At 45.0% G+C, this 24,346-nt stretch overlaps 1 protein-coding gene across 2 annotated transcripts in view; it reads left to right on the forward strand.

Moving 5' to 3' along the window:
- LOC109258541 (signal transducer and activator of transcription 5B) overlaps window positions 1–24,346 on the forward strand; it is a 65,036-nt gene that overhangs the window by 33,240 nt on the left and 7,450 nt on the right. Inside the window, exons 2-16 of one of the 2 annotated variants that reach the window (XM_053893459.1) lie at window positions 5,185–5,322; window positions 8,768–8,924; window positions 10,052–10,141; window positions 11,322–11,496; window positions 14,943–15,073; window positions 15,333–15,484; window positions 15,971–16,126; window positions 16,554–16,733; window positions 17,119–17,206; window positions 17,285–17,407; window positions 18,889–18,981; window positions 21,278–21,484; window positions 22,528–22,622; window positions 22,723–22,853; window positions 23,705–23,875. In XM_053893459.1, coding sequence (XP_053749434.1) covers window positions 5,195–5,322; window positions 8,768–8,924; window positions 10,052–10,141; window positions 11,322–11,496; window positions 14,943–15,073; window positions 15,333–15,484; window positions 15,971–16,126; window positions 16,554–16,733; window positions 17,119–17,206; window positions 17,285–17,407; window positions 18,889–18,981; window positions 21,278–21,484; window positions 22,528–22,622; window positions 22,723–22,853; window positions 23,705–23,875 — 2,077 coding nt within the window. In that variant the 5' untranslated portion in view covers window positions 5,185–5,194. Of the gene's footprint in view, window positions 1–5,184; window positions 5,323–8,767; window positions 8,925–10,051; window positions 10,142–11,321; window positions 11,497–14,942; window positions 15,074–15,332; window positions 15,485–15,970; window positions 16,127–16,553; window positions 16,734–17,118; window positions 17,207–17,284; window positions 17,408–18,888; window positions 18,982–21,277; window positions 21,485–22,527; window positions 22,623–22,722; window positions 22,854–23,704; window positions 23,876–24,346 lie in introns of those variants that run through there. The other variant, XM_053893460.1, reaches the window with a different exon arrangement.

Consider the following 24,346-nt stretch of genomic DNA (forward strand, 5'->3'; position numbering starts at 1 on the left):
TCTTCTTTTTTAAACGTTTATTTATTTTTTGAGAGACAGAGGGAGCATGAGCAGGGGAGGGGCAGAGAAGAGAGAGAGTCACAGAATCCGAAGCAGGCTCCAGGCTGTAAGCTGCCAGCACAGAGCCCAACATGGGGTTCGAACTCATGAACCACGAGATCATGACCTGAGCCAGAGTTGGATGCTTAACCGACTGAGCCACCCAGGCGCCCCTAGAGTGATATTTTTCTTGACAAAGGTTTATATTTTACTTTTAAAAGGGAAGGCATCTAATAAGAGTGTATTTATTATTGAGACAAGATTATTCCTAAATCCCACTCACACATACCATTTATTAGTGGACATTCATTTTTATGGTTTTCAGTAAGACTGTAACATTATGAGCTATTAGACTTTGAACTTTTTTTAAACAAGTGCCTGACAGTCTGCTTTATTTGAGACTCCTAGGATATATCCAAATATATAAGGTTGATTTCCGCACGTTAGGCTTTTGGAAAGTATGACATTCTGCATCCAAGGCTAATTTGGGTTGTTTGGAATGCTTATGAACACTAAGAATGCAACTAAGCAAAACTCAACTGATTCTCATCTTTGGCTAAAAATAAGATTGTGAATCCATTTCCCAGTCTTTAGAGAAGCCCCTGTGATGATTTACCAAAGATACAAACCACTTCCTTGTCAGAACATCACACGTTGAAGACAGAGCTGCCTGTAAATAAGCAGAAGAAAGCCTGTATTGAGGACAGTTACTGCATATGTAGAGTAGTATTTGGTGGCAGAATGAATACTGGTGACAAAGGACAGGGTCTCAGCTCATGCCAGGCGTAGGCATAGCTTAATGATGGGTGTGAAGAGTTTGGGCATGTACGAGGGAAAGCGCTACTTAGGTTCTAGGTTCTACTGATACAGTGGGGGTGGGGTGGGTTTTTTTCTCCAAATTGTATATTTTAAATTGTTACATGACAATTGCAGTAATTCATCTTCTATTCCATGCATATATAATTCTTAGTTAAAAAGTAAAATGAAAATGATGCTGTACTATTTATTGTACCTTTATTTTATATGTTCTTGATTAGTAGGCAAAATCTACTCTCCAGCTCTATCAAAGCATTTTTGTGTAGTGAAATTAAAAGTATTTTGTACTTATCAAAATAAGGTGGTTACCACCTTATATTTACCAGCTATTCTTCAAATAGCATTTTAGAAAATATTACAACATGTTCATATTTAGAACCATAAAAAACATTCTGACAGATTCTAAGAGTTCAGCATTCTGCTCTTTGATAATAAGTGAAAACTAATATAAAACTTAAGACACAATGGTATGATATTTATATAGTACCCCTATATATATGGCATATTACCACTGTACTTCTTTCTTAAAGCAATAATGGATACTTGGAATATGCTCAACCAGCAGGATATGTGAAATATTTAACACATATGTATTTATTCACTAGCAAATATGTCTTGATTACTTCCTTACCATGGCAGCCATTATACTTAGGCATTAGGGAACACAGTAGTAAATAAATGTGCTCCCTTCACTCACTGTTTTTTTTTTTTTTAATGTTTATTTTCGAGAGAGAGATTGAGAGAGACAGAGTGTGAGCAGAGGAGGGACAGAGAGAGAGGGAGACACAGAATCTGAAGCAGACTCCAGGCTCTGAGTTGTCAGCACAGCCTGATGTGGAGCTCAAACCCACGAACTGTGAGATCATGACGTGAGCCAAAGTCGGACGCTTAACCAACTGAGCCACCCAGGCCCCCCTCTCTTTACTCACTGTTCTTAGACTTCAGTGGGGAAGATAAACAAAAATAAGTTAACAAAAACTAAAAAGTAAAATTACACATTGTGGCATATGTTATTAAGGAACAAATAGAGTATTGTTAATACAGACTCATCTGAGTTATAAAATCTGTTCCCTTTTCTGGCCTTGGTACTGTATTTCTTTCCTTTTTTTTTTTTTCTTCAATTTTTTAATGTTTATTTATTTTGAGAGTGAAAGTGAGAGCAAGCATGAGTGTGGTGGGGAGAGGCAGAGGGAGAGAGAATCCCAAGCAGATTCCATGCTGTCATCATAGAGCTGGATGCAGGGCTTGATCCCACGAACCACGAGATCATGACCTGAGCCAAAATCAAGAGTCAGATGCTTAACCAGCTGAGCCACCCAGGTGCCCCACCTTGGTATTTTATACTGATACCTTGTTCCACAATAACTTTAAAAAGACCTGATGTATTTGACCAAATTGTGTGTATACATTTATTTGTTCACCAACAACAAAAATTTACCAAATGCTTATGTGCCAGGCACAGTTCTAGGCCCAAGAGAAACAGTGAACAAAACAAAGTCATTGTGTTCATGGTGATTTCACCGTAGTGAGAAGGCAGTAAACAAATACATGATAAATGTCGGGAATGATAAATCATGTGAAGAAAAGTCAAGTAGACCAAGAGGATACAATGGACCAGAAAATACTACGTTCTTTCAGTGGCCTAAGGGGCCTCTGAGGAGATCAATGTTTCCCCCCAGTTTTTTGTCTCTTGGGTCAGTTCAGCTAATGAATGGAAGATTCAAGAAAATTTTTGTATCTGTTGGTATTGTTCACATACTCATTAAGACTGCTAGTGAGGTCCTACTTCTTTCCAGTTCCTTACCACCAAAAGAGATGAGTGCCTGAATTATGTTCTTCATTCCTTCATTGTTCTTCCATACACTTCAGTGCCTAAGAACCTCCACCCAACCCATCCATCCCTTCACCTTTTATCCAAAAAACAAGCCTTTGATATCTTTTCCAATTTTCCAAAATCTTGGGATATGATTCATTTAATTAAAAATTATATTGTACAATTAAATGTCTTCCAGATGTTGGATTATAACATGGGATTGCTTCTGGAGAGAGCTCTTTTATCCGAGTCTTTCTCCTAGTAAACTCCCAGCCATTGAAATTTGATGTCTTGGATGATCTTACAGTGATCCCAGCTTTAATGCCCAAAGCCCTAAATAAAATTGTACACCGCTCAAGTGTTCTATAGCACTGCACAAGTCTAAAATAGGTAACTGGCATCCACCCCACACCTCATTGTTGGCTAACTGACTTGTCCCATAAATAGCTCAGTGTTATACGATCGCGCAACTACAACTAACAGAGAAGGGATTTTTGTTTCCTGACACACATGTGTAGTCTCTGGTACTCAACAAAATCAAGATTTGATTTACTGCACCCTAAACGTAATATACTTAAGAGAATTGTGCAAATCAGTAGCCAAATCATTTTGGATGGATTTCAAGTTAGCCTTGCCTGACATCAAATTCTACACTGTGGATCATAGTATTAGAGCAAGATTCAGTTTTACTACCTTGTGTACATGAAAGTGATGTTGCTGCCGCAATCGGGTTGATCCCAGAGAGTTTCTGCCAAATGAATTAAAAACTCTCTGGTAAGTGGCCAAAATGAACAAATCAGGAGACTATAGATGCTGGAGAGGATGTGGAGAAACGGGAACCTTCTTGCTCTGTTGGTGGGAATGCAAATTGGTGCAGCCACTCTGGAAAACAGTGTGGAGGTTCCTCAAAAAATTAAAAATAGACCTACCCTATGACCCAGGAATAGCACTGCTAGGAATTTACCCAAGGGATACAGGAGTGCTGATGCATAGGGGCACTTGTACCCCAATGTTTTTATAGCAGCACTCTCAACAATAGCCAAATTATGGAAAGAGCCTAAATGTCCATCAACTGATGATGAATGGATAAAGAAATTGTGGTTTATATACACAATGGAGTACTACGTGGCAATGAGAAAGAATGAAATATGGCCCTTTGTAGCAACGTGGATGGAACTGGAGAGTGTGATGCGAAGTGAAATAAGCCATACAGAGAAAGACAGATACCATATGTTTTCACTGTTATGTGGATCCTGAGAAACTTAACAGAAACCCATGGGGGAGGGGAAGGAAAAAAAAAAAAAAAAAAAAAGAGGTTAGAGTGGGAGAGAGCCAAAGCATAAGAGACTCTTAAAAAGTGAGAACAAACTGAGGGTTGATGGGGGGTGGGAGGGAGGAGAGGGTGGGTGATGGGTTTTGAGGAGGGCACCTTTTGGGATGAGCACTGGGTGTTGTATGGAAACCAATTTGACAATAAATTTCATATATTGAAAAAAAATTCTCTGGTAAATCTGAGAAGGCATCTTGGTAGTTTTATAAAACCTTTTCTAGAGTCAAGAGCATGTTTTAAAAATCTACCTACTATTGGAATACAATGGTTCTTGTTTTTAACTCTTAGCTGGAATGTATTGTTTTTATGTCAGAGAGATTTTTAAATACTATAACAGAAGATTGTTTCATAAATTCCTTCACAGTAACTCAGAAAGTGACACTTGGGGCATTTTTCCAGATAAATCTGTGTCCTTTATGTGTAAAGCATTGCAGCTTAGGTAACTAGTAATAACACATAGGGTTCAATTCATGCTTTAGATATTTTCACTCTTCTTTTACTGGGTCTTTTTCAAAATAGCACATTTATTACATTTCTTAAAAGTCAGAATACCAGATCCAAAACAAGTGATTCTTTTAAAAAATTGCTAATTATTTATCCTGTTGAAATGCTGCTTATTATTATTTTTATAATGTTTCTTTATTTTTGAGAGGGAGAGAGAGGGTGGCGGAGGGGCAGAGAGAGAGGGAGACACAGAATCCAAAACTGCCTCCAGGCTCTGAGCTGTCAGCACCAAGCCCGATGTGGGGCTTGAACTCATGAACCGTGAGATCATGACCTGAGCCGAAGTTGGACACTTAACCGACTGAGCCACCCAGCCGCCCCAGAAATGCTGCTTATTATTACTTCAAGTTTGGAACAAAAGTAAAGAATATGTGATATCAAAGCTATAGGCAGTTCTTCCCCTAATGTTGGCTTTGTACTTTTACTTGTAGGACTTCAGTTTGTTTTACAGTCAGAGCTTCATAGACCCAGTTATATACCTTCCCATGGCCACGTTGAATGTGTACATTTTGAAACATCTTTAAAGCTAAAATTCAGTTCAAAAATACTGATCTACCAAGAAGGGCTTAAAAGCATTTGTCTCTAGGTTTTATAACTGTGAATATTTAGTGTAGTGGATTTAAAAGCTGAAGGGAAAAAAAACCAAAAACCCCACCCAAACCACTGATTGTTTGTTTAACAGGTTGCAAACCATGGCTGTGTGGATACAAGCCCAGCAGCTCCAAGGCGATGCCCTTCATCAGATGCAAGCATTATATGGTCAGCATTTCCCCATTGAGGTGCGACATTATTTATCCCAGTGGATTGAAAGCCAAGCTTGGTAAGTGAACAGTTTTTTTTCTATCAGATTTAGTGAAACATGGGCATATGGGAAGGAAAACATGATGGAGACTTTAAAAGTTGTACATTTTTTAAATAATGACGTGGGGGCGCCTGGGTGGCTCAGTCGGTTGAGCGTCCGACTTTGGCTCAGGTCATGATCTCACAGTCTGTGAGTTCGAGCCCCGCATCGGGCTCTGTGCTGACGGCTGAGAGCCTGGAGCCTGCTTCCGATTCTGTGTCTCCCTCTCTCTCTGCCCCTTCCCTGCTCATGCTCTGTCTCTCTCTGTCTCAAAAATAAATAAAAACATTAAGAAAAAAAAAATTAAAAAAAAACAAAAACGACATGACCCATAAGAAGGTATTTAACCCTAGCTTAGATTTTAAGCAGGTGGAATAACTCTTAGGATTTTTAAAATAGGATTTCCCCCCTTTAGTAAACTCTGGCTAAAAGCATTAGAGTATTGCTGCTAATAAACAACAGTTAACAAATATGTTTTGAGTGCCTCTAGGGTGTAAGATAGGAACAGATAAAGCCCTTGTCCACAGGGATGCCTGGGCGGCTCAGTTGGACGTCCGGTTCTTGGTTTTGGCTCAGGGTCATGGCCTTGCGGTTCATGGGGTTGAGCCCTGTGTTCAGGCTCTGCACTGACAGTGAGGAGCCTGTTTGGGATCCTCTCTCTCCCTCTCTCTCTCTCTCCTGTCATTGCTGGCGTGCACTCGTGCACACACTCTTTCTCTCTCTCTCTCTCTTAAAACAAATAAATAAATAAACTTAAAAAAAAAAAAAATGAAAAGCCCATGTCCACAAAGAATTTAGTGCTTAATGGGGCAGCTAAGGTATGCATATGCATATCACTTAATAAAATGTATTGATAACAAATTAACAATGGAGATGTTGGTGTTTTTAAAAATTCTTTTAAATGTTTATTTACTTTTGAAACAGAGAGAGTGTGAGCGGGGGAGGGGCAGAGAGAGTGTGAGACACAGAATCCGAAGCAGACTCCAGGCTCTCAGCTGTCAGCACAGAGCCCGACGCAGGGCTCGAACCTACCGACTGGGAGATCATGATCCAAGCTAAAGTCGGACACTTAACCGACTGAGCCACCCACGTGCCCCTATGTTTTAAAGTTTATGCATACCCGTAAAGGCTAAAAGCCAGCACACCAAAATATTAACAATAGTCATGTCTTGGTGGCAGATTTAACAAGCGTGTTTATTTTTATTTTCCGAATTCCTGCTTATATGCGCAGAGAGAAAATTGTTTTTAAATTCTTTCAGAATTAGTATAATGTAGTAGATTGACAACATTATTGCAGGCTGTTGCTGCTCTGCTCAGGGTCTGGGAGCATGTTGGGAGGCCACCAGCCTGTCTGTCTGATCTGACGTGCTCATCAGCTACTTCACGCCCCCCACCATCATGGCGGGGTGGGGTCCTCTCTGGCAGAGCCCAGGAGAAGCCGGACACTGTCTGGGGAGAGCTGGGTACCCGTCAGTAATGCTGCCTTGGAATAATTGAGGTTATGTGTTAGTAACAGATTTCTGTTTGAAAACTAGACAGCACCAAAGGAAGGCAATTTTCTGGGCAATTTAAAAAATCTCAGCCTCGTGTAATGAAGTGATAAGAAAAAAAAAGAGAGCTAAATATAAGCATGTCGGCTGCACCTTGCTTAGTGCTTTTCCATTTCCTTTTCATTTTCTTTCCTGTTTTAATGATTTGGAGAGTTCAGAAAACTGTTGGTAGAAAGTTTCTGGTGATTTAAAATTTCATTTAGTAGATCTCCCATGTAGTTTCTCACCGAATGAATGTTAAAAGACTTGTGTTGCTATGAAGGAAAGCCTGAATTTTATTTATTTTGGTTTTCTTAAGAACATAAAGATTTCAATAAAAAGTTCAGTTCTTCATGTTTAAGCTAAGAAAGGCTTTTTTTTTCCTTTCTTTTCTTTTTTCTTTTAAGCAAAGAATTGGTTTATTTTATTTTATTTTTTTTCATTTATTTATTTTTTGAGAGACATAACAGAGCACAAGTTGGGGAGGGGCAGAGAGAGAAGGGGACACGGAATCTGAAGCAGGCTCCAGGCTCCGAGCTGTCAGCACAGAGCCTGACGTGGGGCTCGAACTCACAAACTGTGAGATCATGACCTGAGCCGAAGTCGGACGCCCAAACGACTGAGCCACCCAGGCGCCCCGAGAATTAAGTTTTTAAGTACCAGAACCAGTACTTGATTTCCATGAGTTTTGCTCAGAGACAGGATCTTCTCAAGAGTGGGTTCCTCAGACAAGGAGCATTATTGCCAACCAAAACAGAGGTGCAGCTGCCCTCCATTCCTCCCAGCTTTTATTTAGTACATATTTTATTTAGTTCAGAGAGCATACGTATTTAAAATTTGGCTTTCTCTACTGTCTTTGCTTAGAGTGCAGATTTGGGCGTATTATGTGATGAACTACATTATCAGTGTTGTGGCACACCTGTTTGTGCCTTTGTTTGAAATTACTTGCTAACTGACTTCAGGGGTTTCGAGGTGACGGAGCCTTTTAGCTACCTCTAGATCTCTTGTTTGGCTCCAGACCGGTCAGCAGTAATTGAATGTTATTTCAATCTGACAGCTGTTTGGTTTCTTCAGTGAGCTGAGTTAAGCGATTTCGTACTGCCCAGTAGCAATTGTTGCCTAAATTGTTTTAAAAAATAAAGAGTTGGAGAAGGGAGTGGGGAAAAGAGGGAAGGCAGGAAGGGAGAGAAGCCATCCAACCCCTGTCACCCGTTCAGTGCCTCTGAATGAATACAAAGTCCATGGAGTGGTTTCTCTGCCTCACAAGAAGAGTTAGCACTGCCTGCAGGTCCCAGATCTGCAACTGGTGATAGATAGAAATGTCTGATTTGTGTACATAGTTGCAGGCACTTTCTGTCCTAATATCTCATTTCCAGGGCTCCTTAGAAATAGTAGTGTTGTTTCACCTGCCTCTACTTAAGAAATACTATATGTGGAATTAGCACATAGAACTAGTCAAGGCTGGAAAAAGCATGTAGAACATTCTTGACCTTGTGCCCCCTTACACCCTTAAGGGGTAACTATAAATAGGAAGTTATCAGAGCCCTTATTTCCTTCAGAGTACACGAAGCACTTTCCTTTTCCCTTCATTTCTAGAAGCAGATAGGATAAGCACCAGAGAAGTCAGTAGGAGGAAGGAGAAAGGGCAGTACATTGTTTAGAAAAAAAGAAGAAGAAAAGAAAAGAAAGTATCTAGTCCACTAAGCTAATTAGTGGATTAGGGATAGATTAACATAGGCATCTAGTCGATTTGAATTGAAGTGCTTCCTAAAATTTGCAGTGAGCATTATGAAGAAATCACTTTAGCTAAAGAAAAGGCGTGATGCGTTGAGGCTGCATTTATACAGGCTCATGTGCATGTATGTATACATATGTATGTAATTTTTTTCCCCTAGGGACTCAATAGATCTTGATAATCCACAGGAGAACATTAAGGCCACCCAGCTCCTGGAGGGCCTGGTGCAGGAGCTGCAGAAGAAGGCGGAGCACCAAGTGGGGGAAGATGGGTTCTTACTGAAGATCAAGCTGGGGCACTATGCCACGCAGCTCCAGGTGGGTGTGAAGGCTGGGTCACACTTAATCCTCTCCTTCATTCAGTGCTTCCCGTAGAGATTTTCTTTCTCCTCTGGAACCCAGTGTTGCGGACTTACATGTTCGCCGTGTAAAGTTCTTACTGTTTGGCTTTGTGGTTGTAGCCTTTTGTTTTTAAACTTTTTATTTGAAAACAATTTCAAATTTATAGGAAGTTGCAGGATTGATACGAAGAACCCGTACATATGCCCAGATCCACCCGTCGTTAACATTTGCTTTGTCATATTCTGTCTCTACACACACGTACACACACATTTTTTTTGTCACCCGAGAGTAAGTTGCATATGTCATGTCCCTTTGCCCCTGAGTACTTTAGTGTGCGTTTTCTATACATAGTTATAGTGCAGTTACCATCTTTAGTACCTTTAACATTGATAGAACACTTTTCAGTAATCTTGTATCTGTATTTCCATTTTGTCAACAGTCAGTTGAGTCACAATAAAGTCCTCTAGGACATTTTTTTCCCACCAGCCCAGGACCATATATTGCATCTGGTTGTTATGTTTCTTTAATCTACTTTAATCTGGAACTGTACTCAACCTTCTTTGCCTTTTATTACATTGACATTTTAAAATAATTCAGCTCATCTATTTTTTAAAGATAAAATGAACATCTTTTTGGGTCTGTGTCATGTCTCCTTCTGATTAGATTCAGGTTACACATCCCTGATGAGAATCCTGAGTAAGTGATGTTGTGTCCTTCCCAGGGTATCACATCTGAATACATACACCGTCCATCTTCCTTGCACTGGGGGTAGTCATTTTGATTGCTCGGTCGAGGTGGTGTCATTTCTCCTCTTACGTGGCCTTTTCGAAATTTATGTATCCTGTTTCCAAGAATGACACCTAGTACTTTAGGCAAATTAGGAGGCAAGAAATAAAATAACCTTACCTTCTCACTGTAATTGGGTTTCCTATGATGTGCTTTTCTTGTCCCCCATTAGTATTGGAGGAGCCACATTGCTCATGGTTATGTCATCATGTCTCCAGGAGTCCCCTCATCATAAAATCTTACCCCTGCTCTGAGGTAGGGTTAGGCCCCATAGCACAGAGTGGAACAAAGTGATGTCTGCTATTGGGTTCTTTCAGAACACATATGACCGCTGCCCCATGGAGCTGGTCCGCTGCATCCGGCATATTCTGTACAACGAGCAGAGGCTGGTCCGCGAAGCCAACAATGTGAGTGTCCCATGGATGTGGGGAGAAGAGCTGTGAAGTCCTTCCTTGCCCCCCTCTCTCTGGACCCAGATCTCTCAAGACAACTCAGTGTGCATCTGTTGATGTTTCTATAAACAGAGCATTGTCCTAAGGGGCACAAAAGAAATAGAACACTAGTCTCTGATCTTAATTGATTCATGACCTTGGTGAGATTACCACCACAAAACAATGTGAACAAGTGCAAAATAATTTAACCCTAGCTGAACAGTTTTTGAGTAAAGGCATGCTCATGTTCAGGTGAGATTACTTAAGAGGGATTTCTGCTGAGCCCTCTCTTAGTCAAGCATAGAGGGAATGGCTCAGACCAGGTCACTTAAATGGCTGGATCCGTAAAATCCTTGCTGTGCCTGCCCTAGAACTTTGGGGTCTCCATGATACCATGTGTGAGAGATTCAGCCTCTTCCCTCAGTTAGAATAAGGTCTTGAGTGAAGACACAGATGATGTACGTTCACACAGCCTTCTTCCCCACTGTGTCCCCAGCACCTCACATGGTCCATAGCCCTGGATCAGTGCGTGAATATGGAATGAGGTGTCATCATCATTAGTAGGAAAACCCAGGTATATCCTAGATGTGTTCACTTCTAGTCTCTCTGAAGGGAATTAGATGGACCCTGTTTGGGCAACTCTGATGGAGGCCAGACTGTGAAAGAACTTTCTATTATGGCATATGAAGGTGCCACGGTTGGTCAGGTCACCTATTTCCCCCTCCTTTTATCTCCCCTCCACACCAGTTCTCACAAATGATGTTTGCAATTCCTCTGACTCACAATTTTGCTTTTGGGGTTTTCGCTAGGTTATAGGTGCTAGCATTGGCTTTTTCTTCAGATTAAGGCCTGAGGTTTTCTTTCTCTCTCTCTCTTTTTTTTTTTAACATTTATTCATTTTTGAGAAACAGAGTGTGAGTGGGGGAGGGGCAGGGAGAGAGGGAGACACAGAACCTGAAGCAGGCTCCAGGCTCCGAGCTGTCAGCACAGAGCCCGATGCAGGGCCCGAACTCATGGATGACAAGATCATGACCTGAGCTGAAGTCGGATCCTTAACCGACTGAGCTACCCAGGGGCCCCAAGGGCTGAGGTTTTCTACCATCCTCACTGCCCAGCTCACTTCCGCCCACACTCTCCTCCCCTGATATGTCCTCAGGGTACTTCTCCAGTTGGAAGTCTTGCTGACACCATGTCCCAGAAACACCTCCAGATCAACCAGACGTTTGAGGAGCTGCGACTGGTCACACAGGACACAGAGAATGAGCTGAAGAAGCTGCAGCAGACTCAAGAGTACTTCATCATCCAGTATCAGGAGAGCCTGAGGATCCAGGGTGAGGCCAGGGCCGCCTGGGCGGTGTGTGTTGTGAGGGCTACAAGGAAATTCAGGTCAAATTGGAAGAGAATGGGGTTTCTGTTCAGAGGCACTCCGCTTTCTATGGAGTAGCCGGGAACCGTGTGCACTAAAGATCTGGCAGGGAGGATGAGACTTAGGAAGGGGAGGAGTCACGAGCTTGCCTTTGGAGAGTGTGGGTCTCACTCAGGCTTCCCACACCCGGGGAGCTCCTGGTCTGCTGGGGAAGAATTTCCTCCTGTGGGAAGAAGCTCACAGTCTAGTAAACAGTACTTTTGTATATAATTGGTGTTTCATAAATGCTGCTTTGCTGAACTGTTAAATTCTCCAAGCAGGGAAAGTATAAAGGCTAAGGGCTGTGTTTGTAGTGACAAACCTTTAATGTCTTGTGCAGTTATTCAGAGAGGCTGTCCTGACACAGAGCCTGCTAATGCACCTCAGTTAGCCTTGATAAGCAAAGGGTCCCTTTCCTGGTATAAATCCTGCTAGGTACTGGAGTACTGAAAACGTCAGTCTTGAGGCTGACGCTTGGAGCCCCACCAGCGCCCCCTATTGGCCTTGTTGAGAATTTGGCAGAGTGACTTTAATACTAATTTTGTCTCCCTGCAAGCATGCCCAGCTGAGAATCTCAGAAAAGCCTCTGCTTGCCCAGCTGTACAGACACATACCCATCTATGTAGCATGTGCGCCTCTAATACCATGCTTGTGGGCTCAATTTTATAGCGATATTGCTATTATTATTAACTCAGTCTTCCATACTAATTATAAATTTTTTGAGAAGGGATTGTGTCTTATCTCTGTACCCTGAGGTTGGCACATTGGCTGAATCATAGTAGGTATGAATAAGTGTTGATGAGATGATTCTAGCATGTTTTCTTCCATCTGAATCCATCTCAGACTGACGCAAGAGAAAGGGTGGCCCTCCTCCTAGATTAGGGAACGGGAGAATTCAGGCTATTAGTTCTACCCAAAAGCCTTTGACTGGTTGATAGTACTTCCAATCCTGTTCTTGGGTTTTCTGTTTCCTATTTATGGATATGGGTTTGATTCTGGTTTGGGTTTGTACCCATCATGCCATGTCAGTTCAGTCTCATGTATCAAGTTCACCCATCAGAAACATAGACTATCGATCTATTTGTGCAAGGGGAGGCTCAGCTTCCTCCAGTGGAGCAGACAATTGCCTCATATCTGCTGGCCTCCCTCCCAGAAGCTTCTGCAAAGTGCCAGGAGAGACCTAAGTGGGTCACCTGCATAGGGAGGTTGGGCCCAGGTGTGGGGCTCACCACCGCCTCCCTGGGGATGGGGGCAGGATTTCCGAGGTGGCTCCATACTGCTCTGCTGTGTTCCAGGCCTGGACAGTATTCTTCTCTCTCAGTCCCCAAGAGTGAAATCCAAACCATATTTCCAGTTGTCTTCTAGCTCTGGGCTTTTCCTGACTGTTAGAGTTGCTTTACTCTGTGAGTCCCAGCTTGTGTGTCCATGAGGCAGGACATAGGTCAGTGTGAGAGGGCCCTCAGCGGCCTGCCAGGAACTTGCCCAAGACGTGCTGATGCTCACCTCCTCTTGACTCAGCCCCAAGCAAGGACACTGGAATATTCTTTTTTTTTTTTTAATTAGATAGACTGCACACCCAACATGGGGCTTGAACTCACAACCCTGAGATCAAGAGTTGCATGCTCTATGGACTGAGCCAGCCAGGCACCCCGACACTGGGATATTCAAATAGGTGATCGGCAAGGCGTAATAACCCCAGCATTTAGGATAGTGGTTACCTTTGGAGGCAGGGACGGATGTGCAAGCAGGGAAGGATGTACAGGTAGTTTTCAACGTGGAAATGTTTGATTTCTTTTTTTTTTAATGTTTTGTTTATATTTGTGAGAGAGAGAGCATGCATGTGCACACAAGCGGGGATGGGGCAGAGAGAGGGGGGCAGAGTTTCCAAAGTGGGCTCTGTGCTGACAGCAGACAGCCCGATGTGGGGCTAGAACTCACAAACCATGAGATCGTGACCTGAGCCAAAGTCAAACGTTTAAACGACTGAGCCACCCAGGCACCCCGAGAAATGTTTGATTTCTTTAAGCCGGGTTACTGAAAGACAGGTGTTCCTTGCATCATTCTTTCTGACTTCCTTGGGTCTTGAGAATTTCATAATAGATGTTTTGTAAGAGGGTACTGAGGCCTCACCGATTCCCCTTTCCTGCCATGGATGAGCTTCCCAGCAGCTAGTGTGGAGAGAATCTGCCTCCCTCTCTGGCACCCTTGGGTGCTAGAACCTTCCCTCTCCTGAGAGGATCTTGCTGCTTTCGTGTTGCCAGTGGGCCCTGGACATTCTGTCTCCCCGTCTCCCTCGCCTTTTCCCTTTCGCCCCTTCTCTTTCTGTCCCTCTCCCTCCCTCTCTCCCTTTCTCCCCCTCTACCCCTCTACCCTTCTGTCCTTCTCTCTTCCTTGCCCTCTCTCCTCATCTGTCTCTCCCTCTCCCCCTCTCTCCTCTCTCCCCTCTCTCCCCTTCTCCCCCTCTACCCCTCTCCCCTTCTGTCCCTCTCCCTTCCTTGCCCTTTCTCCTCGTCTCTCTCTCCCTGTCCCTCTCCCTTTCTCTCTCTCTCTCTCTCTCCCTCTCTCCGTCTCTTCCTCTCTGTCTCCTTCCAGTTGGTCAGCTGAGCTCACGGTGACCCAACCTGGACAAACAAACACGTTAGGCACCTCCCAGCACCTAGAGAAATGCCTTCTTCCCTAGGAGAGACTGCTGTGCTCCCGGGGATGGGACAAAGCTGGAGATGGGACAAAGCCAGCAGGCAGGGGCTGCCCTGAGGGGGCTCTGATGTGTGGGGTGGGGCTGAGCGGCTACTGGTCTCTGTCACCCTTTAAGCCTGCCCTGGGACCCCCTAACCAGTAAGGACACGCTCATCCCTGCAGCGTGTGCGTGCCGGGCAGTTCCTTGAACGTGTTCTGTGTTCCCACATATTTAGTCCTCAGCCACCCACCGAGACAGGGGCCAGGATTCTCCCATTTTGCACATGGGCAAACTGAGGCACAGAAGCGTGATGCACGAGTTCACCCAGTTAGTAAACGGTGAGGGCACACATCAAACCAGGCAGTGAGGCTCCAAGCTGGACCCCGTGTGGCGTGAGGAGGTCTGGGCAGCCAGCTGTGTAGACTGAGGTGGGAGGGGAGGCCGTGGGGCAGGATCCTCCTCAGCTATACCCTCAGGTTTCCACCTACACACCCCCAGGAGGGGAGATCAAAGGCGAGAGGCCAGAGACCAGAGCCTGCTCATCTGTGGCACCCTTGGCTGCCAGAAGCCCAGCTTGCCATCGGTCAGATGTGTCCCTTGAGGGTCTGGCCTCCAGAACAGGTGTGTGCGTTCCCCTGGGCTTCCTGCAGGAAGCTGGGAGATGATGGTCATGGGTGTCCTGTCCCCTCCTCTAGCTCAGTTTTCCCAGCTGGCCCAGCTGAATCCGCAGGAGCGCCTGAGCCGGGAGACGGCCCTCCAGCAGAAGCAGGTGTCCCTGGAGGCCTGGCTGCAGCGGGAGGCCCAGACGCTGCAGCAGTACCGTGTGGTGAGTGGGATCCGCGTCCTCTCCTCCCAAGCCTTGAGGTGCACATCCCAAGGGGCGCGGGGAAGCCGAGAGAGGGCGAGAGCCAGGAAGAGAGCAGGCCCCAGCAGAGCTGGAGGCCAGATCGTTCTCTCCCGTGGGGGGCGTGTGAGGCAGAGCAGGTTGGGAAGAGGGGAAGGCCTGGGCCTGGGGCCTGGTCCCTGGCCCCCAGCCCTGCCTCCCGAGGCCTGCAGTTGGGCGTGTTCCCCCCACTTGCCTTCAGGAGCTGGCTGAGAAGCACCAGAAGACCTTGCAGCTGCTGCGGAAGCAGCAGACCATCATTCTGGATGATGAACTGATCCAGTGGAAGCGGCGGCAGCAGCTGGCGGGGAACGGAGGGCCCCCCGAGGGCAGCCTGGATGTGCTGCAGTCCTGGTAATGGTGTGTGGGGGGGTGGCGGGGGGCAGGAGGGGGCGGCAGGGGCTGGGAGTGGTGCAACCAGCTGCTCGTTGTGCCTCCTGCGTTTCCATGAGCAGCCGGCTCCCTCTGTCCTGCGGCAAGACTTAGTTCACTAGGGGTTCTGGTTCCTGATGCGGACTTTGGGGCCCCCGTCTGTGCCCCCTGCCCAGGAAGGGAGTCACCGTGCTGGGGAGTGGGGCAGGGCTGGGTGTGCAGAGTGAGCTCGGGCCGATTGGACCCAGTTCAGGCTTGCTGCCTCTGTATTTCTCTGTGTTTCTGGAAGGCGGGCGCTCTGCTCTGCTCCGCTCCGTGGTCGGGAGTGGCGGCTTAGGTGCAAAGCCTTCCTGGGTGAGGGTGGAGCTGGGTCTTGGGGCGTTCTCCTCAGACCGGAGCCTCCCAGCCTCGAGCCTGGGGGATGGCGTGATGCCATTGTCCTCCCGTTGGCCTGGGGCTCCCGTGCAGGTGCGAGAAGTTGGCCGAGATCATCTGGCAGAACCGGCAGCAGATCCGCAGAGCTGAGCACCTCTGCCAGCAGCTGCCCATCCCTGGCCCAGTGGAGGAGATGCTAGCTGAGGTCAATGCCACCATCACAGACATCATCTCAGCCCTGGTGACCAGGTAATTCCTGCCTCGGGCCACACCCAGCCCCCGTGCGGTTGGCATGGGGGAGGCAGGCGGTGCTTTGCTGATGGTGGGGGTGAGGGTGGGTGGGCTCTTGCTTGAGTCCTTGTCTCTGTTTGCCTCGGGTCCCCGTCCCCGCTCTGTCCTCAGTTGCTTTAGCTGCTTGGTGTTGACCTTGCCCAGTTTCTGTTGTGGACACCATGTGGACTGCCCTTGTCCCCCGCAGCCCATGCCAGCTGCTGAGTCGTTTCACTGCCTCCCCTCCAGCCATCTCCTCTGACTCTCAGTGGCCTCCCTGGGAACAGGGGCGGTGCCATGTGCCTTCATTTGCCTGCTGAGCCCCGGCAGCCTCCCTCCACAGGGGAGCCAGACCCTGTGCCCTGAGCCGGCATCATGTCTGGTGTGGTCACTTGTGTCCCCGCAGCACATTCATCATCGAGAAGCAGCCCCCTCAGGTCCTGAAGACCCAGACCAAGTTTGCAGCGACGGTGCGCCTGCTGGTGGGCGGGAAGCTGAACGTGCACATGAACCCCCCCCAGGTGAAGGCCACCATCATCAGTGAGCAGCAGGCCAAGTCACTGCTCAAGAATGAGAACACCCGCAAGTACGTGTGCCCTTCCCTCTGTCTGCTTCTTTTCTCCGTCCTTACTACAGGAGGAAGTGCTCGGGCCTCCTAGCCCACACGCTGGACTCCGCCATTCATTATACGAGCCCCATTAGCCCCACTGTCCCCTTCCGGCTCTCAGAGAAACAGTGTAAGGAGTTTCTTCTGTGAAAAGAAACATATGATTATCTTTCATTTACTAGGGATAAATCAAGAAAATTTCTTTATGTTAATGTATATTTATTTCTTGTATATTTCAGCAGCTACCATTTCCTCTAAATGACGTCGGTTTTTACAACGTTCTTTATTGCCCCCCCTATATAATTTCTACCCCACGTTTACTGAGATGCGTGGGTTTAGAGTCGAGTGTCTCTCTTCTCTGCAGCGACTACAGTGGAGAGATCCTGAACAACTGCTGTGTGATGGAATACCACCAAGCCACCGGCACCCTGAGCGCGCACTTCAGGAACATGGTGAGGATGGGAGAAGAGGAAGAACACATTTTCCCTGGTTGTTTGAGGGCTTTGTCCTCTTATTTCTCTCCTTTGCAGTCCCTGAAGCGAATTAAGAGGTCTGACCGCCGTGGAGCAGAGTCAGTGACTGAAGAAAAATTTACAATCCTGTTCGAATCACAGTTCAGTGTTGGTGGAAATGAGCTGGTTTTTCAGGTCAAGGTAAAGGCCTCCCTCAGCTGTGGGGTGTGTGTGTGTGTGTGTGTGTGTGTGTGCGTGTGTGTGTGTACTTTATATAAGAAAAAAGTTGTTTTGATCACATAGTGTCTTTACTGTTAATGAACAGAAACTGGGGAGACTTCATCCTTAAAACTGTATCTCTTAGATTCTCTTAGGAGCTACAGTAATAACAAACTAAAATAGCTGGAGAGATAGGTAGGAATGAATCTAGAGAAACATCATTCCAGATGAATTTGAGTAACAGTTTGTAGTAAGTCTTAGACATTTGTTACTTGCTCTTTTTTCTTAGAAATGTCTCTATATTCTTTCTCTTTTCTCTTGTTCTCCATTTGAGAAACTTAGTGTATCCTTCAGAAAGATCCAAGCAACATCTTATTTATTTATTTATTTATTTATTTATTTATTTTTAATATTTATTTATTGTTTAATTTAGCATGTGGTGCAACAATGATTTCAGGAGTAGATTCTTAATGCCCCTTACCCATTTAGACCATCCCCCCTCCCACCACCCCTCCAGCAACCCTCTGTTCTCTATATTTAAGAGTCTTTTAAGTTCTGTCCCTTTCCCTGTTTTTATATTATTTTTCCTTCCTTTCCCTTATGTTCATCTATCTTGTATCTTAAATTTCTCATATGAGTGAAGTCGTAGCAACATCTCTTTTAAAGTATCTAAAATCTGGGGATGCCTGGGTGGACTCAGTCAGCTAAACATCTGACTTCAGCTCAGGTCATGATCTCCGGGTTTGTGAGTTCACCCCCCACATCAGGCTCTCTGCTATCAGCCCAGAGCCCACTTCAGATCCTCTGTCTCCCTCTCTCTGCCCTTTCCCTGCTTGCACAGGGAAAAATAAATAAACATTGGTGTGCCTGGGTGGCTCAGTTGGTTAAGTGTCCAACTCTTGATTTCAACTCAGGACATGATCTCCCAGTTTGTGAGTTCGAGCCCTGTGTCAGGCTCTGCGCTGACAGTGTAGAGCCTGCTTGGGATTCCCTCTCTCCCTCTCTCTGCCTCTCCCCTGCTTGTGCTCTCTCTTTTTCTCTCCAAAAATAAATAAGTAAACTTAAGGGGCGCGTGGGTGGCTCAGTCAGTTAAGTGTCTGACTTCGGCTCAGGTCATGATCTCACAGTTCGTGAGTTTGAGCCTCACGTCAGGCTCTGTGCTGACAGCTCAGAGCCTGGAGCCTGCTTCAGATTCTGTGTTTCCATCTCTGTCTTCCCCGCTCCCATTCATGCTCTGTCTCTCTCAAAAATAAACATTAAAAAAATAAATAAAATATCGAAAATCTCTAAGATTGCACCATTGTGTAAAGTCCTGTGATTCTTGGAGCCATTGAGATTCTGTATTCACGGGTGACATTTACTGAAACTTGAAGAGAGAATGAATATGTTGTGATAGAGGAAAACAAAAGCAAGACAGGAGTGTGCCGCTCTGGGTGCTCAGCCCTTTTCCTTTGTCTTTCTAGACTCTCTCCCTCCCGGTGGTGGTGATTGTCCATGGCAGCCAGGACAACAATGCGACGGCCACTGTTCTTTGGGACAATGCTTTTGCAGAGCCTGTGAGTCAATCCCTCGAACTTGTGGGTCTCAAGATCTTGATGCTGGTGTCCCGAATCTCTTTTATGTGTTCTTCCCCAGGAAAGCATAGAAAACTGTAGTTTTCTACAGTGGGCAGGTAGAGAGTATGTGGAGAATGGAAAGAGCATAGGCTTGGAGTCTGGCCAAGGGCTGAACTCATGCCTTACCGTTTCCTCATGTTGTGACCATGGGGAGTTCACTTTCCCTCTTTGAGCCTAAGTTTCCCTAAGTGTCTGCACCACAGGGATAATAATGCTTCATAGTGCTGTTAGGAAGATGAAATTAGGTAACATTCAGGGGCTCCTGGCTGGCTCAGTCAGTAGAACATGCGAATCTTGATCTTGGGGTCATGAGTTCAAGCCCCATGTTGGGCATAGAGTTTACTTAAGAAAAAAAGAAAGAAATGAAATTAGGTAACATACGAAATACAAAATGCTTGTCATATAGTCGATACTTAGTAGATATTAATTTGAATCTTTGGGTGAGACCACGAATGGAATTTGGGACTCCCAGTTTCCTTCCAGAAGTGAGACCTCTCGGGAGGTTACTTTAGCTTAGCAGTTGCTTCCTGTCAACTTCCCTCCAATAAATGAGGGTGCCATTCGATGTGCTCCAAATTTTAGGTTATGTGATTCATCCCACGTCTCTCCAAGAACGAGATGCTTTGTCTGAGGGAATGAATATGGTTTTATTGACTTATACATCAAATCAGAAAACCACTAGTGTGTGCTTGTTGAGCACTTTGAGAACATTTCATCAGGAAAAGTTGTAGATGTTGTACATTTACAGTGGAGAGTAGTCCATATGGTAGGTATTCAGGACATAAAAGTGAATGCTTGTCTAACGTGACTCTAACGTGAAGAGTCTAACCGAGTTATCTCAATGGTCCTCTTTAAAGAACAATATTTTGTCTGCAAAAGGCAAGGTTTTTAGCAGAAATCCTACTGTGCCCATTCTACAAATCTTGAGTTTGAGTCTCCTCTCAAAACTCTCTGCCTGGGTTGCTTCCTAATAAGCCTCCTGGATAGAAGTGCCCCTCTTCTCTCATTCCCTTCCCTGCCTGCCCGCCGAGCTCGCTCCCCATGTGACTTCGACATCTCCTGCAGCATGCCGTTACTGAATAAATTGCCTAAGTTTATTTAGGCCTGGCCTAAATAAATAAGCATTTTTAACATTTTCAGTTGTGCTAATGACTGGCGTACATCTCACACTGTTTTAAAATAAATACATACTTGTGGGGATTTATTCTACAGATATATTTGCATATGTGTCAGATGATTTACGTGCATCGCAGCATTGTCTGTCATAGCTGAAGATTGCTAGGCTGACACACGGATGTCTGTCTACGGAGGAACAATATCGTATTGTTCTTCCAGACTGTGGGGTATTTAGCAGCCACAAAAAGAAATTTCTTGAATGTGCTGCTATAAGTAAGGTCTTGAGAGATAGCATTAAGTGAACAAAAGGAAGATGCAGAACATGTGGATTTTATGCTACTACTTATAATTTTTGAAAGGAAAAATGTGTGTTTCTTGGTAAGCATTGAATACCTGTGGAGGCACACACGGTCAACTAGATTACATGCTCTGGGCCTGCTGGGTGGGACACAGGTTTAAGAAAGTGACTCCATCAGATACCCTCCCATGCTTTTTAAATTTTATATCATGTGAAGGAATTGCCTATTCCAAAACAATTTTTTGTAATAATGAAAAAAGAAGAGGAGGAACTATGGCCGAATAGGATGAAAAAAAACAGTTTATTAAAAATTAATGTTGTAAACTGTTTCTGAGTAAAGTGGTCCAACTCACAGTTTCCACTCTTCCGCATGAAATTTTTTCAGTTTGAGCTGGAGTTCAAGGGCAAAGATCACACCTGTGCACATACGTGCGTGAGCACACACCCATCCTTTCTGCCTGCCCTTAGAGAACCAGTCTTTCAGATTTCTGTTCCCATGGGTTTACGGCGTAAACCAGACCTTTGGTCACGTTTTGTTTCTGCGGCCTTTCGAACGTAGGCTTAAACTGTACGTTCAGCAGCTCATTTACAAAACACCATAGACAGTGTGAGGTTACCTTCTAGGCTGTGTGTAAAGAAGGCAAAATGGAACCTTCTGCATCTCACAGAGCTGCATATGCCATAAAAGTTAGAATTTATCCTCAGGCTCAGCAAGACAAATGTGTGTGACTACATTGAGCCATCACTGTTTTTGTTTTGTGGGTGGAATGAATAAATCATGCAACTGTTTTCTCCTAAGATCCTGGCTTCTCTCCCTCGCAGGGCAGGGTGCCATTTGCCGTGCCCGACAAAGTGCTGTGGCCGCAGCTGTGTGAGGCGCTCAACATGAAATTCAAGGCCGAAGTGCAGAGCAACCGGGGCCTGACCAAGGAGAACCTCGTGTTCCTGGCACAGAAACTGTTCAACAGCAGCAGCAGCCACCTTGAAGACTATAATGGCATGTCCGTGTCCTGGTCCCAGTTCAACAGGGTGAGGGACCTGCCGCCAGCTGCCATTAGATCAGTCCTTCCAAACCAGATGCCTTCCAGAGTCTTCCTGCCCCAGGGCACTTGTTCTTCATGATGCTAATAAAATGTGCCCAGCGTAATCAGCAGTTTCTGAATAGATGGATAAGCACATAGCTTTTTTCATGTAGAAAACTAGATCTTTGAATATTTAAGTAAGCTGGGCTTTGTGTGCAGCTAGTGCATTTTTTTTCCTTTATGAAGGAAACAGAGCAAAGCAAAAGGTAACATATCTCAAAAGAAGTAAAGCTTTTGTGGCCAGAAGTCCATGGCTGTTTCCCATGGACTCGCTGGTGCTCGCTGCTGTGTGACCCTGCAAAACCAGACTCCCCCCAAGACCCTCAGCCCACAAAAGGGAATGCTGGTAGAGGAAACTTCTCCTCTAGCATCGGGGAATTCAGATGTCACCTATCACATCTTTGTGTGTGTGTGTGTGTGTGTGTGTGTGTGTGTGTGTGTGTGTACTTCAAGCATTTTATTTTTGAGAGAGTGCAAGCAGGGGTGGGAAAGAGAGGGGGTGGGGACAGTATCCAAAGCAGGCTCTGCACTGACAGCTGTGAGCCCGACATGGGGCTTGAACCCACAAGCTGTGAGATCATGACCTGAGCTGAAGTCAGACGCTCAAATGACTGAGCCACCCAGGTGCCCCACATCTTTGACTTTAAATCCAACTTTTGTTTCTTTGCTTACGGCCTCCACCCCTCAGGTGTTTTACATGACCTAATTCAAAAACAGCAAAGAAAGTCAGCTCAGATCCAGGTGGAGGTTTTTATAGCAGGGGTCCACTGGGTGTTGGTAATCATTGTTTTTTCCCTTCTTTCCTCTTCTCTCTTCAGCTTTTTGATTGTAGGACCATTTGGTAAAACTCGGACAGGCATGTATGTTTGTACGATTCTGACAGTGTAGATGTTTGTTTTCCATTTGATTTTTTTCAGTTAAATCATATGCAGGCAATATTCCAAGTGTTACTCTTGGCCTTCTTGTGTTCACTGTTGTATCTCCAACCAGGAGAATTTGCCAGGACGAAATTACACTTTCTGGCAGTGGTTTGATGGTGTGATGGAAGTGTTAAAAAAACATCTCAAGCCTCATTGGAATGATGGGTGAGAATCCTTATTTCCTAAGTCAATAGAGGTTGAAGCTCTTCTTTCTTCTGTTAAAACATCACACTCTGCCTCTGCTCCTTTGGCCTTTGCAATCCAGGGCCATTTTGGGTTTCGTGAACAAGCAACAGGCCCATGACCTACTCATTAACAAGCCTGATGGGACCTTCTTGCTGAGATTCAGCGACTCTGAAATCGGTGGCATCACCATTGCTTGGAAGTTTGATTCTCGTGAGTTCCTCCCTTTTTAAAACCTATCTCGGCTCTGGTTAGCTGCTTCTGTTGCAAAATTACTTTGACAAATGACTTACTGAATATTCGTGATGCGGTCAGCTCTGAGAAAGGGAGTGCAAAGGTGTCACCAGGACCCAGTTGCTGCTGCTAAGGCAGCCCTTGTAGAATCACATCACGGGAAACACAGTTAACTGATTTTGAGAAACGAAACTGTGTAACCCTGACATGGCTACTTGTAATGCAGCATTCTGTCCACAATCTCAGCTGCTTCCCTTTTGAAATGTCTGCCGCCTTATTCGACCCTGAGCTTATTTCAGTGAAGAATTACTTGGATGAGTTGGAGTCATTTTAATTATTCCTTTCTCCTAATCCACATAAAGGCATGGCCACAGATTATTTCCATCCAAGAACAGCTTTTTCTTCTGATCCTCAACATAAGAGTAGCTTGCTAGTTTTTTTTGCGACTTAAAGATATTCCCAGCCTTTCACAGCTCTCTGCAGCCTCTGGCTGTCGGCAGGCTTCCTGTCTCACTCAGTTGGTTTTGTACAGCAATCAAGGATTGGAGTCCATAAGAACTATTTCTTCTACAGAGGGACCGAAAAACCATTTGAACTTGAAACTACCTGAGATCATTGGCTCTCTAGGGAAGTGCCATATGCATTACCTGCTTTTTTCCCCCCTGGCTTTGATAAATGACTTGAACTACAACCTGTGGTTAATTTTAAATGGAGATCTTTATTGGGACAGTTTTAACGGAGAGTCTTTAATTTGTAGCATGTTTGGATTTTTTAAGATTTCCTGTTCAGAAATCATGTTTAGAATACGATTATTCTGTTTATTGCTCTAGAGGAAAGAATGTTTTGGAATCTGATGCCTTTTACCACCAGAGACTTCTCCATCCGGTCCCTGGCTGACCGCTTAGGGGACCTGAATTACCTTATCTACGTGTTTCCTGATCGGCCAAAAGATGAAGTGTACTCCAAATACTACACACCAGTCCCATGCGAGCCTGCCACTGGTAATGCATTCTGATCTGGTTTTGTTGCGATTTGAGTTTTCTTTTGGTTTTTGTGTGTGTGTGTGTGTGTGTGTGTGTGTGTGTCTGTCTGTCTTGCATGAAAACCTACACAGTCAGTATTTAGTTATTGCTGTTTGAGTATTATTCAAGGCAGTCGTAAATCCTTGGCTATATTCTTCAGTCATATAGAAAACATATCTGCTGCTGACCCCAAATATCAAATTGAAGGGAACAAATTTATTATCTTTTTTCACATTGCTTTTATTTATTTATTTTTTAATGTTTTATTTATTTTGAGAGAGAGAGAGAGAGAGAGCACACAGGTGGAAGGAGGGGAAGGGAGAGAGGAGACAGAGTGTACCAAGCAGGCTCCATGCTGTCAATGTGAAGCCCAGCTCAGGGCTTGATCTCACAAACCCACGAGATCATGACTTGAGTCAAAATCAAGAGTCCAACGCTTAACCGACTTGA

Source organism: Panthera pardus, unplaced genomic scaffold, assembly GCF_024362965.1.
Source record: "Panthera pardus isolate Hobbes unplaced genomic scaffold, ASM2436296v1 HiC_scaffold_3, whole genome shotgun sequence".
NCBI classification, from domain to species: Eukaryota; Metazoa; Chordata; class Mammalia; order Carnivora; family Felidae; genus Panthera; species Panthera pardus.